The sequence below is a fragment of the Sinocyclocheilus rhinocerous genome, unplaced genomic scaffold (assembly GCF_001515625.1).
Source record: "Sinocyclocheilus rhinocerous isolate Xijiao unplaced genomic scaffold, SAMN03320098_v1.1 scaffold2646, whole genome shotgun sequence".
Classification (NCBI taxonomy): Eukaryota; Metazoa; Chordata; class Actinopteri; order Cypriniformes; family Cyprinidae; genus Sinocyclocheilus; species Sinocyclocheilus rhinocerous.
In genome coordinates this window covers 143,267-157,317 of record NW_015656312.1, presented here as the reverse complement: position 1 = coordinate 157,317, position 14,051 = coordinate 143,267, and the positions used below count along the sequence as shown (strand labels likewise).

Genomic DNA, 14,051 nt, shown 5'->3' with positions numbered 1-14,051 from the left:
CTGCAAGTAAAATGGCATTAACCTGTTCCTTTCACCGTAAAATATAAGTATTAGATGAAAAAAAAAAACTAAATTAGAAATGTTGCTTTGGCATCTAACTGAAAAAATGTAAGTACTAAAACTTACTAAACATTATTAAAAATAAAAATAAAATGGAAATAAAACAATTAAAGCTAAATAAGAATATAAAAAACTAATAAAAAAGACAAAAGCAGATGACAAAACTTAAAAATTAAAAAGAAAACAGAAAATCTAAAAATAAAAGACAATTCAAAATATTAATAAATACTATAATAGTATATTAAAAATACTAAAATAACATTGGTTCCCACAGTACCATGCATACACTGTTTACTATGGTACTGAATGATTATAACATTCATGTACAATGCAATTTATATGCTACTTCAAATACCATGGTAAAGTAGTGGTATGAAATGGTAATACTATGGTACTTTTTACCATGGTAGTGAAAATCATGTACCATTGCATTTATATGATAAAGCACGGTACTTCAAAAACACCATGGTATTACCACGATACATGAACAAAATATCAAAAATCAAACAGTATTTAGTTTTTTTTTGTTTTTTTTTTACTAGCGAAAAGTATCAAAAAGTACCATGGCAATACCATGTTTTTTTAAATATGTACCATGGTAGTAAATGTATCTGATAGTTGTATATTTATTAATATCAGTATTACAGTAAATACCAAAGTACCATGGTAACACCACAGACTTTTTTATAGTAAGCAACCACCCAGAAAACTCTAGCAACTTACTAACAAATCAGAACGCTTTAACAACTGCATACCAACGGATATAATAAATATTAAGATATTAAAAAATATTAAAATAAATAAGAATAAATTGTATTGTTTAGTTTCTTAAGGAGGTGGTTATCACTTACAAATGATTGACTGAAAGTGACCTGTTCATACCTGGTAGACGGCACGGACCAGGATGTCAGGAGCTCTGATATGTGTGTGCCTCAATCTTCTTAGGGCAGCCGAGGTCACATCCCATAATGCACTGTGCCTCACACACATACTATCTCCCAGACTCATAAGCATCGCCTCCATAACTGACAAACACACAGGTACACAGGTGTGTGTTCAAATAATCCCCTCTCAGCACAGGTGTGTGTGGGAGAAGACGTCCCCAGGTAATGCTGCTCTCCTTTCTGCGTTCTCCTCTTTCATTTTCTCATCCCTTCTTCCTTAAATCCTCAGAAATGCCCCATGGGAGACTTCTGTGTGACTCAGATCTCGTCTTCGAAATGAATTCGGTCTCACTGGTCTCTCTCCCTCCACTGAAGGACAAATTCCCAGAATAACAGCTCTTGGTTCGCCCAGCACAAACATTCCCACAAATAGAGCACTATTGGTCCCTCTCTCTCTTTCTCGGTCGACCTCTCCCTCTTTCTCTCTCCCTTTCCCCTACTTGTTTGTTTGTTTTAAAGCAACAGTCCCAGACCAGGTCATCGAGGGGTTTTAAGCTCGCATGATGCTCTGAGACGCCCATCTAGGGAAGAGTGAAGGACACTTGTCCCTCCCCACAGGACGGATCCTGCTCAGGTTCATTGGCCCCGGGCGACTGAAGAGATACCCGATATGTGTGTCTCAGCTTTCCCAGTGTGGCAGAACAGCAGACAGCGCTACTCATGGGAGTTGAAAACTTGTTTTTCCATAAAAACCAGATTCCAGAGTTTTGGAGTGGGACATGCCGTTTGTGCCAATGTTCTCAGGGCACCAATTACCCAATTCAGATCCTGTCCCTAAACTACAGACTACCTGATAAACATTTACCTGCCAAATCCCTCCTAGATCGCAAACAAACAACTATTTAGGGGGTTATTCAAATCACTAACCCTAAGTATGAGCAATAGTAATAGTGATATAAATAATACAATAAATTAACATTTTATAAAAAAAAAAGCAGTGTTATTTTAGATGAATGAATTAATGAATATTTTTTATGTTTTTTGACACATATAAGTTATTTTAAATTAAGTTAATTAATTGGTGATGACTTGACTGACCAAGTTCACCATATTAGGCTTATATGGCCTGATTTATACTAACAGGGATGTCAATACATACTTCCAGTGCTGTATTTATGATAATATAACATACAGATTGTTCACTATTTAAGTATTTTGTTTAAATGCCATATTAAATATGTCAACAATTAGGGGTGGGCGATATAGCCTCAAAATTATATCACGATATTTCAAGAATATTTGTGATAACGATATTTATGACGATATAAAAAAAATATGGAACAACGTTTTATTGGTGATTGCAGTTGGCAGGCAGCAGCATTTATTAGTGCAAACAAAATAAAGGGCATTTTCTATCCTTTTCCAATGAGCTACTGTCATCAATGACAGACTACCTAATTCAAAGTCTAAATCTATTGTCATAAGGTGGCAGCAGCAGCTGTGTGTTCGTTCGCATTACGGCTCCGATGAACTGATCGCGGCCACTCTAGTCAATGCTTGTGTTTACACCAGCCACGCCGCGGCACGTTTCAGAAGCGGCTCTCCGCGTTGCTTTGCTAAAGATGTCATACACCGATCAGTCTGCGCAGCGCTGCTTCAAGTCGAACACACCTATTGGGTTTGTAGTGTTGTTGTTGTGCGCGCTGAGGAATGTAAATGTGCCATATGTCATTGCGTCGCTATATCATTGATATCGTGATATGACACTTTTTTATCATGTAAAAATTTATACCGGTATTATCGTGGACGGTATGATATGGCACACCCCTTTCAACAATGCTGTAAATACTTTTTTTTGTTTTTTTTAATCCTTCTTTTGATTTTTGCTAATGGGTAACTCATGCACTCAGCCTAAACACCAGATACAGTGATTTACATGGCCCCTTATTTGAACACAGCACATTTTTCTTTCTGCAATTCAACAGAAAGCTTTGGTCAATAGTTAAAGGCGTCTGATCTTGAGAGAAGGTGAATGGCATCTGATCTTGATTAAAAACTCTTCAAGTCTTAGGAGAGATTTATGGAATTTTAATATTGATGCTGGCGTGGCATACTGTATGATCAAAGTTGCACACATCAATATTGGATTTACCATGATCAATAAAAGATTTATCATGGTGACCATAGTTTCAGCTCAAATGCCATGCAAGTATTAAAAAAAAAGAATACAGTAAACAACAAAATTGACATGACTTGGTATTAGACACCCATGTAAGATAGATAGATAGATAGATAGATAGATACTTAAAGTTTCATACATTTAAAAAAAATTTATTCCATATTAATTTATTGATTTTACATTATCAACAATAAGGAAATTATAGTTACCATGGCAATACTTTAAGAATTTTTGTGAATCACAAAGGCTACACACAAAGATGATCTAACACATTTCTATGGTGCAGGCAGAGAAATGCAGTTGTTGGCTTTTACAATAGTAAAATCATATGATTACGGAGAGTGTAATGACACTAAACCTTATTCACTTACAGTCAGTGACAGCTGGAGTCTAATGAATAAGCACAGAAGCACATGCGTTTCTATTTGTGTTCATGCTGCTGTGGTACTGAAGGCCAAATACAGGGCTATAGAACCAGGACAACTACAATAACTCATTCACGCTACTGTCCTGCCATTATGCGGCTCAGTGCATATTGATTTGTGCACAATAAACCCGATGCAGAGTGTGATAGTACTATTGTAAAGCATAAATGTGAAAGTATTCATGGAGGAGCATGCATGCAGGAGAGAGAGAAACAGAATTCCTAAGAACCGTCTCAATAGCTTCAACTGAATGTTTAATGATCTGTAACAAAATGCAGATGCTTTTCCTTTAATTCTGTTCAATGTGAATGTGAAAAACAGATCCTTTGAAAAATACATGAAATTCACATTAAGTTGTATTTAATTGATGGGTTTTTGTTTAATGGAAATGATTGCATTTGAGGTCTGAAATTATCTCATGTGAAACATTGAGCGCACATGTGAACCACAAAAATCAGGGTTTTGTGTAAAATTATGTCAAATCCATGTGGTTTTTCTGGGAAATGTTGCCAAAAAGCATACCAAGATTTTTGAAAATGAGAAAACAAGTATAGTTTGCACAAACAAACGTTGCATGTTGCTAGGGTATGAATGTTCCCCATCCCAAAATAAAATAAAATAAAATATTAACATAAAATAAAATAAAATCATGTGACATTGGGAAAGTTGCGCTTAAAAATTCATGTGTTTTTTCTCTGAAGGAAATAAGGACATAAAAACAGAAAGCAAGTTGTCCAACAATAAAGCAGCATGATGTTAAATTGTGAAATATGCAGCATCCTGTGTTTCCTGCTGTGTTCTATTGGAATGTTCAGAATGTGCGTTCCCTGATTCTTTTGACTTTATGAGTCACCGGCTGCTGCTTTCCTGAGTGGTGAGAATGTCATCTGCTGTCATTTAAATGTGTGAATGTGTGTGAGCGGCTATTGTGTGGAGGAAGAGGATCAAATATTTAGAAATGGAGGTAGTTCTCAAACTTGTGTGTGTGTGTGTGTGTGTGTAAGCAGTCTATTTTGTGGAACCCTGGGAAAAGCTGTGGTATTCAGTGATTTTACACTATACACACACTTAGACACACAAAAGACAGAAACTATATTAATCACACAGATGAGTCGACCATGTACTTTCACACAATTACACTCTATTTAGATGTAAAAGAAACACTTAAAGGGGGCATATGACGTTGCTAAAAAAGAACATTATTTTGTGTATTTGGTGTAATGAAATGTGTTTATGTGGTTAAAGGTTAAAAAACACATTATTTTCCACATACTGTACATTATTGTTTCTCCTCTATGTCCTGCCTTTCTGAAACGCATCAATTTTTACAAAGCTCATCATTCTGAAAAGCGTTAACATAAAATGCACCGTGCCGCGTAAACATAAAACCATGTCTGCATTTGTGAACGGAGAAATGACAAACAACAAGCGCTACTCTACTTTGGATTTAAGTGACGGCCTGATGCTAAAACACTAGTCTTGTGCTAACCAGGGTTGATTGCAATTTTACTGAATTAGTTATATGATATGCTGATTAAATAATGAAATGAATCACAATTAATTACATATTTGCTTAAGTTTCTTGCTCACCAAGGCTGCATTTAACACCATAGAAATGTGTTAGTTCATCTTTGTGTGTAGCCTTTGTGATTCACAAAAGTTCTTAAAGTATTGCCATGGTAACTACAATTTCCTTATTGTTGATAATGTAAAATCAATAAATTAATATGGAATTTATTTTAAAAATGTATGAAACTTTAAGTATCTATCTATCTATCTATCTATCTATCTATCACATTACATTGACAAATAAATGGTTAGTTAGTTTAACACTATTTTTAAGATTTGCATTCTTATTCGTATTTTATTCATGTTATGCTTTTTCCAGTGCTGTACAATTACTCTTAAACTTTCATTTCAAGTGCAATACTGAAAACATGTTGCTTGTTTCCCAAACTGAGTTGAAATTTTTGTGCTAAACGAAAGCATGCCACAATACATAGCTCTATATCATTCCCAAATTCTTCCTCTTCTTTTCTTTCTCACCCAAACACACAAAAGAACCTGTGGCATCTTCAGTACCATGTGACAGAAGTACAAAAAAGAGAAATAGAGCTGTGAAACAGAGAGAGGGGGAGAGAGACTTGCTGTCCCAGTGCACCAGATCTGTTTGAAGTTTATGTTCACGTGCATATGTATGTAAGAGCGTGCGTGTGCGTGCTGACCTATTTCATTCTGCGTATAGGCTAATAAGTGTTTGCTACTGAATCTTTCTGTGAGCATAAATATTTATGAGGATTATAATATAACAGAGCAAACCCACGAGAGCACAGAGGAGGTGGCCACACACACACACACATACACACACACACAAACAACACACATGCACTGAGCCAGTGGAATTAAGCAACTCCAATCCAAGGCCACCAGCAGAAAGCATAGACATTTCCTCCCTAACACCCAGGCGCACCATCACACACCCCCAGAATGGCATGAATAGACTATTGAGAGAGAAAGATGAGTTAAAATGTGTGTGTGAGTGTGTGTAATGCTCTATGACAGGCCTGTTCCAGCTCATGTGAAATGATCCATTCGCTACTCTTATTTTTAGCACAAAGCTTGTTCATGTCTAAGAAACATTTGAGACATTTTGGGGGGTGATGCATCCTGTTTTGGGGGACGAATGTGACCCCGACTGACCCTGGGATCATGCACGGGTGTTTCTGGGAAAAGAACATGATATTTAATTGATACCAGTAGACGTCAAGTTCACATAGAGGTTGGAGTCATTTAAAAGCTTTATGTTCTCACACATGCAGGAGATGGTGTATGTGTGTTTACGACAAGGCTGCATTCCAGTCTAATATTCAAAGTAGTCAGAACACACTTCATATCTTCCACTGATATGAGGAATGTGTGTGTGTGTGTGTGTATGTGTATGGAGGAATTCAATTCTATTCCTCAGGCTCCTTCAGGGCAGCTGATATTGCAGCATTCACATGCTGAAGTTTGTGAGGGGTATATGCACTTGTGTGCATGAGTGTGTGTGTTGTGGGACGTTTTTTCCTCCCAAAGATCAGTTTGAGCTTGAGGGGATGTCTAAATGGAGAGGAAAACAATAAAAGTGATAGCGCCAGCTTGGTGTGTGCGTGCCTGTGTCGAGATCTATCTATCCAGCAAACCATCTTATGCTGGTTCAAGATGGGGTTTTATTTTCCAGCAGGGAACAAACCTCAGTACTCATAGAGTGATAGTTTCCTTCAAATGTGCCATTAAATCAGATTATGCTATTATTATGGTAGCTTGGTATAAGAATAGCAACAGTTCAGCTAACTTTAACTTGATCAGCAAGATTCTCCTCAAAGTTGTGCAGCCATGTCAGTATTTGACCTGAGAATACTTTCAATACAAACATTGAGAAATTTCAGCAATGCATGAAATGCTTTCCAAAGCCAGCAGCACCTGCATTTGAGTACTTGCATAGAGTCTGGCCTTAATGAATAAAGACAATAGAAATTATAAATAAAGACAACACACACACACACACACACACATTTCACACACATTTTTGATTGCAGACACAGCACAAATGCATTAGCAACTGTAAATGTGTTACTTTAGAACATTTTAAAGGACGGCTGACGTTGCACAAGCTCAAGTGCACACTTGCATATTAATCCACATTTTGTCTGCATCATGCCTGACCTGCTTCCTACTGGGAGGCAACAGAACGGTTAAATTTAACAAGCCTCAATTAGCACTCTACTTTAGCCGAGAGTTAGCGCACTGCCCAGAGACAAACTCTACGGAGCACACAATACAAGACCCAATTAAGGACACACACAGCAGCGATTCCACCTAATTCAACAAAGGGTCTCCAAGGAGAACTCCCGCGGCCCAATAAACATCAAGGTAGAAAGAAACTGTTTTCCATAGCCAAACTGCTACTGTTGTTTCGCTAAGAGCCTTGGATTGAAAATCTGGCTTCGAAAACTCTGCAAGTAGTCACACCATATTATAACAGAGGAACATGCTGTGATAAATTAGTAACTCGACCTCAAAAAGAGGAAACAAGGAGGAAGAGGAGGAGGAGGAGGAGGAGGAGGAGGAGAAGGAAGTGGGAAGCTGAAAGGACAGGAAATAGAACAGAAGAGCATGAAATGGTAAACGAATGACAGAAATATGTGGGTAAGTAAAAGAGTAGGGCAGATAAAGGAGAAGTGAAGAAAAAAGGGTAAGAGGGTGAAAGAGACAAAAAGGACAGGGCTTCTTTCATTGTCTCAATCTAATGAAGCAGAACATATTTGTCTGTCACAAATGTCCAACAAGCGTAAAGATTTTACTCTTATGGAAAGCCCTCCAGCTACATGATTACATTAACCTTCTGTGAAGAAACATCTCACACATACAGTACACAAACACACACACAGACATACACTCAACTCAAGTTATGCACAAGTTATTTGGAGTCTAATCATAAAACATGGAGTTGTATAAGGGTGAAACATATTAATATGTCCATTTCATGTTTCACCCGGAAACCAAAAGACCTTGTTTGAAGAAGAAAACGCCTGTTAATGGACCATTAAGATTTTGTGCACTGTAACATTATTTTCATGATAATTAAATGCATTCCCCCTTCAATTCTTATAAATGTAATGCAAAAAATCTTATCATTAATGCAATACGAAACAACATTTTCTAATTGTATTTTCTTAAAATATATTTTATAGTAGCCTATATATTTTTATTATTTGATATTTTATTCTTTTAATTTCTAATTATATGTCATAGTCAATTAGACATATATTAACACTAATGTTCAAAATTGTGGGGTTCATAATTTTTTTTTTTTTTTTTTTAAAGAAATTATTACTTTTATTCAGCAAGGATGCATTAAATTGTGACAGTAAAAAATTAAAAACTGATACTTTTACAGAATATTTCTATTTTAAATAAATGCTGATCTTTTGAACTTTCTATTCATCAAAGAATCCTGATAAAATGTATCACGGTTTCCACAAAAACATTAAGCACTACAACTGTTTTCAACATTAATAATAATAATAATACATGTTTTCTTGAGCAGCAAATCAGCATATTAGAATGATTTCTGAAGTATCTTGTGACACTGAAGACTGGAGTAATGATGCTGAATATTCAGATTTGCATCACAGGAATAAATTACATTTTTAAATATATTAAAAAACAACAGTTATTTTAAATTGTAAAACTATTTCACAATATTACTGTTTTTACAGTAGTTTAATCAAATAAATGCAGCCTTGGATAGCATAAGAGATTTCTTTCAAAAACATATAAAAAAATTATCAGACTTTTTTACAATGCAAATAGTCTTAATTTTCTTAGTCAAAATATATCTTTTGCATTCACTGTAAAAAAAAATCCTTATTGCATTACATTTATTTTAAATATGATCAACTTGGTTGTACAAGTCATTTGAACTTAAATTACATTAAAGAGACTTAAAAAATCAATTTGAATGTCATATAACTTATACAAAAAAGCTGAAGTCACTCAACTTATTTTGATGAGTTAAATAACTTGCCATGACTTACTGATCATATCATTTTTACAGTGTATTTTTTCTGTTGCTTTTGGGGTGAAACATGGACGTGTTTTGTGAGATTCACCCACAACAACTTGTCCTCTCTGACAAAGCCTCTCTGGCTCTGTGATTATCCTGTGATGTATGTCTGCCGTCTGTGGGAGCTGCGAGTCAAAATCACTCAAACAGATGAAAATGAGAGATGGCAGAAAACAAACACAAAAGACAAGGGGAAGGAAAAAAACAATGAGGGGAAAGAGGGGGGTTTGAGAAGCCTAGTAATCAGAGATTGAGAATGAAGCCCTTGTTCCTTTGATTAAATCTCTTTGTCTGCTAATAGCAACGGTAATGCCTTATCAACTGCTGCCGTCCCCCAAAACCTTGTCTGCAGTCCTCACAGGAAATCCCTAAATTACAACCGTGTTTCAAAAGAGCCAATCAACGCAACCCAGTGAGACAGACACACACCACACCACAGGCCTTTATTAAGACCAGCGCTGCCTCTTAAAGGCACGCCGCAGCCTAAAGACATGTTCTAATGAAAACACAAGGCAAAGCCAAGAAAATCGGTCCATCAAAAACTTCCATCATGTTTCATTAGTCTAAAAGTGAACAGTTTTTGGGTGATTGGCAGCGTCATATTATTCAACTCATCAGTCAGAGTGATTTTGGTTGAATGAACCATTACACTGCCTCGGTTGCCCTCTGACTGACAGCTCATAATTGATGGTTAAACAGGATGGTAGACATCTGTACCCTAGTTATGACCCATATGGACATACGATAGATTAAACATGCCTTCTTGCAGACAGACAGCTGAAGAAATGGAAGAGAAAGTGCGAAAAAAGGCAAGAAATTGTGAGATGAAAGTTTGTGAGAGTGGCAGACATTGCTACATATATATATATATATATATATATGCACACACACACACATCCAAAAATCCCCAAATCTATCTAAATATGTAAAATTATCAATGAACATTTTATACAATAAAATTATATTAAAAATATAGTTATATATATGTAAAATAAATATATGTAAAATTATAATAATATTTATATACTGTATATGCAAAAAAATGTTTAATGTCATTTGAACATATCAAAACAATAAGATAAAATAAAATGTTTCTTCCAAAAGCACATAGATCTAAGAGAGTCTTTTTGGCCCACATGTATCTGACATGTTTCTACCAGCAGGACTTCAGATTGAGTTGCCAGTCTTTTTTAACTTATCCCAGCAGGTACAGGAGTATCTCAGATGGTAGTATGTTCCTCTCCAGCTGGTCTGGCGCAAAACTAAGAAGCTTTAGTCTCGACTGTCATATCCATTCTCCTCTGGCAAGTTCTTGCACACGCATTCGATGCAAAGCAGCCTGGCTATCAAGAGAATCTCACATGAGACGCAGTAGAGTTTTGCAACATGTGCTAACGAAATTCGTGTTAGATCAGTTGAGTGGATGGATTCTGCTGCCTGCCGACTCAGCTTTCTGAGGGTGGAAACAGAGCTTTCTAAAGCTGCTTTCACAGTAATGAAGAATCACAGTGAATCTGAGTTACATGCACACACAAATTCACATGCTCTCGCAGTGCTGGATATTACAGGGAGTAAGTCATTCAAGTTAGTTTTGCATGTCAGTCTGCATGTACATGCATTTAGGCATCATGCCACAATGCAGTTAGAGCTAAGTGTCTACAATTTCTCCGCTAAAACTCCCGGCAGCTGAAGGGACAGCCTCAGGCCACAGAGAATGACAGTGAAGAGGAGGAGAGCTCTGCAGGGCGTGTGTGTGAGGAAATCCTCTAATCAATAATTCAAACTGCTGTAATTACACACATCTGTCTCAGTGCAAAAAGAGAGAAAGAGAGAGAGAGACGTAATGTGTACTATGGCATTGTGAAATATTAAACACTTCATGTAATTTTAGTGCACGACGGGATTCAAATTAAGCTGGCACACAACAGCCATATGAAATAGGCATGAATGTAGGCCATTTCATCATCATGCAAAGAGATATACATTTTTAAAATGTTCTTTTAATGTCATTTGAAGATAGTTTGATAGAAGTGGTCATTTTCCATGGCCAATGTTGATCTGATGTCAAGAAAGTAGGCTGGCCAATGTATATAAATGTATATTACTGATAGTATTTAATGTTTTATATAATTTATATTGCAATTTATAATTATCATATATATATATATTGTATATATAATATTTCAAAAATAAAATAAATAATTACAAATAAAAATTACAGACAGTCAGAGAGATGGATAAGATAGACAAAAATAAATAAATAAGAATAGTAAGTTGTTAATCATTCAATTTAATATTTAAAATCACACACACACACACACACATATATATATATATATTATACATTATCATTAAATAATATCAATAATATTCATAACTATGATTACTTTTTACATATAAATGATATAATAAATAATTTAATAACATGATAAAAAACTGCCTATATAATGGCTATGTCATCATATATATTTATACATATTTATATACATATTTTATTACACATATTTAAAATGTTAAAATAAAGAAAATGTATATATAAATTTATTTAAATTTACAAACTTATATGATAAAATCATCAGGCTTTAAATCATCATTCTATTTTGCATTTGTGATTTTTTTTAAGAACCTGAATCTCTATGATTATTAAATTATTACTTCTTTTGATGGCACAAAGTGTCCACCCACACACACATACACATATATAGAGATGCACACACCCACATATAGAACGAAAGCAAACCCATGTGTACACAGTTACACACACACACACACACACATCTGTACGCACAGAACTTTTACCCTGTAGCAGTTCCAGTAAATGACAGTCAGTGCAGTGAGATGAAGCTCACCGTATTTTGTCATATATATATATTGTATATATAATATTTCAAAAATAAAATAAATAATTACAAATAAAAATTACAGACAGTCAGAGAGATGGATAAGATAGACAAAAATAAATAAATAAGAATAGTAAGTTGTTAATCATTCAATTTAATATTTAAAATCACACACACACACACACACATATATATATATATATTATACATTATCATTAAATAATATCAATAATATTCATAACTATGATTACTTTTTACATATAAATGATATAATAAATAATTTAATAACATGATAAAAAACTGCCTATATAATGGCTATGTCATCATATATATTTATACATATTTATATACATATTTTATTACACATATTTAAAATTTTAAAATAAAGAAAATGTATATATAAATTTATTTAAATTTACAAACTTATATGATAAAATCATCAGGCTTTAAATCATCATTCTATTTTGCATTTGTGATTTTTTTTAAGAACCTGAATCTCTATGATTATTAAATTATTACTTCTTTTGATGGCACAAAGTGTCCACCCACACACACATACACATATATAGAGATGCACACACCCACATATAGAACGAAAGCAAACCCATGTGTACACAGTTACACACACACACACACACACATCTGTACGCACAGAACTTTTACCCTGTAGCAGTTCCAGTAAATGACAGTCAGTGCAGTGAGATGAAGCTCACCGTATTTTGTCTGCTAACGTGATTCACATAACTGGGCAGGTTACTGCATGTTTTGGGGTAATCACAGATACCAGTATCTTCAGTGAACAAACACTATTACGCAACACTGTCATTCGAACTGTCACAGACCTCAGAAAGCCATAATTGTGACAGTGACCATCATAAGAGGCATATGAAGCATGAAAACAACACAATTCACTGAGATTCTCTGTAAAGCACTTACACAGGTGCACATCCATCATGGCAACACACAATCGGCTAATTATCTCCATTGTCTCCTCAGCTGCAAGGATGCAGACAAACTAACACACAAGTGCCGTCACTGACAGTCCTTGATAACCTTGAGCCAGCATTCAAAAACACACAAGACTCATGGATCGTCTCACGTCTTACCCTCTCCTCGCTATTTCGCCTCAGCGTCCCCACCGGCAGCTTAAGGAGAAGCCTGCGGGTCCTACTGGGCGTTACGGCCGCCTGGACCACCATGGTGTGCGTGTGAGTGTCTGGTCCGCGTGCGTTCAGCGTCTGCTGTCCCGCCACAGACAGACGGGCTGTTCCTCTCTCTCGATCCGTCTCCACGGCTCCCTCCTACCTATTTTCCAGCCTGTCTCTCCTTGTTCCTCTTTTGAATGTGTTCACACCTTCTTTGCTGATGTTTCTTGCACTCTTTCTGTCCGTTTTGCCTCTGTCCCTGTGTCTTTCAGCGGTGGGTGTCCTCACTATGGTCCTCAGCCCATACTGTGTCGGCTTTCATACTGCTTCCTCAGGAGAAGCGCGTGTGAGTGAGAGAGCGAGTAGAAGGGAGGGAAGGTTGTTGTCTCTCTCTCTCTTTCTCTGGTAATAGCCGTGGAATGGCGTGTGCGCTCCAGATACGTCAGCCTCACTTCCTCCAGTCAAACTCAATCCAGGTCACTGGATTAATATGAGTATAATCACATACACACACGTGAGCCACGTGACGCTGCGCAAGAATGTATGTGTGTGTTTATACAGCAAAGTTCATGCTGTTGTGTATATGTTAATGTTTATGATAAGGGATAAAGTGTGTGAGTGTGTGTGCTGTAAAATATCCATTCTCCTGCTCAAACAGAATATCTGATGTTTTGCCATCTGCTGTTCAGATTAGCCGTAAATCCCATGGCTGCTTTCACCAGACAGACTACACACACACACAAACACACACACACACACACACACACAAAGGGAAAATACCCTCAAGCTGCCAACAAGATTACACACTAGGGATCGTTGCATGCGTGTGTAGGACATTATCGCCTGTATGTCCTAACAGGGACCATGTCTTGTTAAAAACGGCACTAAACGCCTGTCCGTTCTTCTCTGC

General features: G+C 36.2%; 1 protein-coding gene across 1 annotated transcript in view; it reads right to left on the bottom strand.

The window, feature by feature from the left end:
- LOC107719967 (FERM domain-containing protein 4A-like) overlaps positions 1 to 13,625 on the bottom strand; it is an 82,253-nt gene extending 68,628 nt beyond the window's left edge. Inside the window, 1 exon segment of the mRNA XM_016527523.1 lies at positions 13,103 to 13,625. Coding sequence (XP_016383009.1) covers positions 13,103 to 13,195 — 93 coding nt within the window. The 5' untranslated portion in view covers positions 13,196 to 13,625.
- Between the last annotated feature and the right edge of the window lie 426 nt (positions 13,626 to 14,051).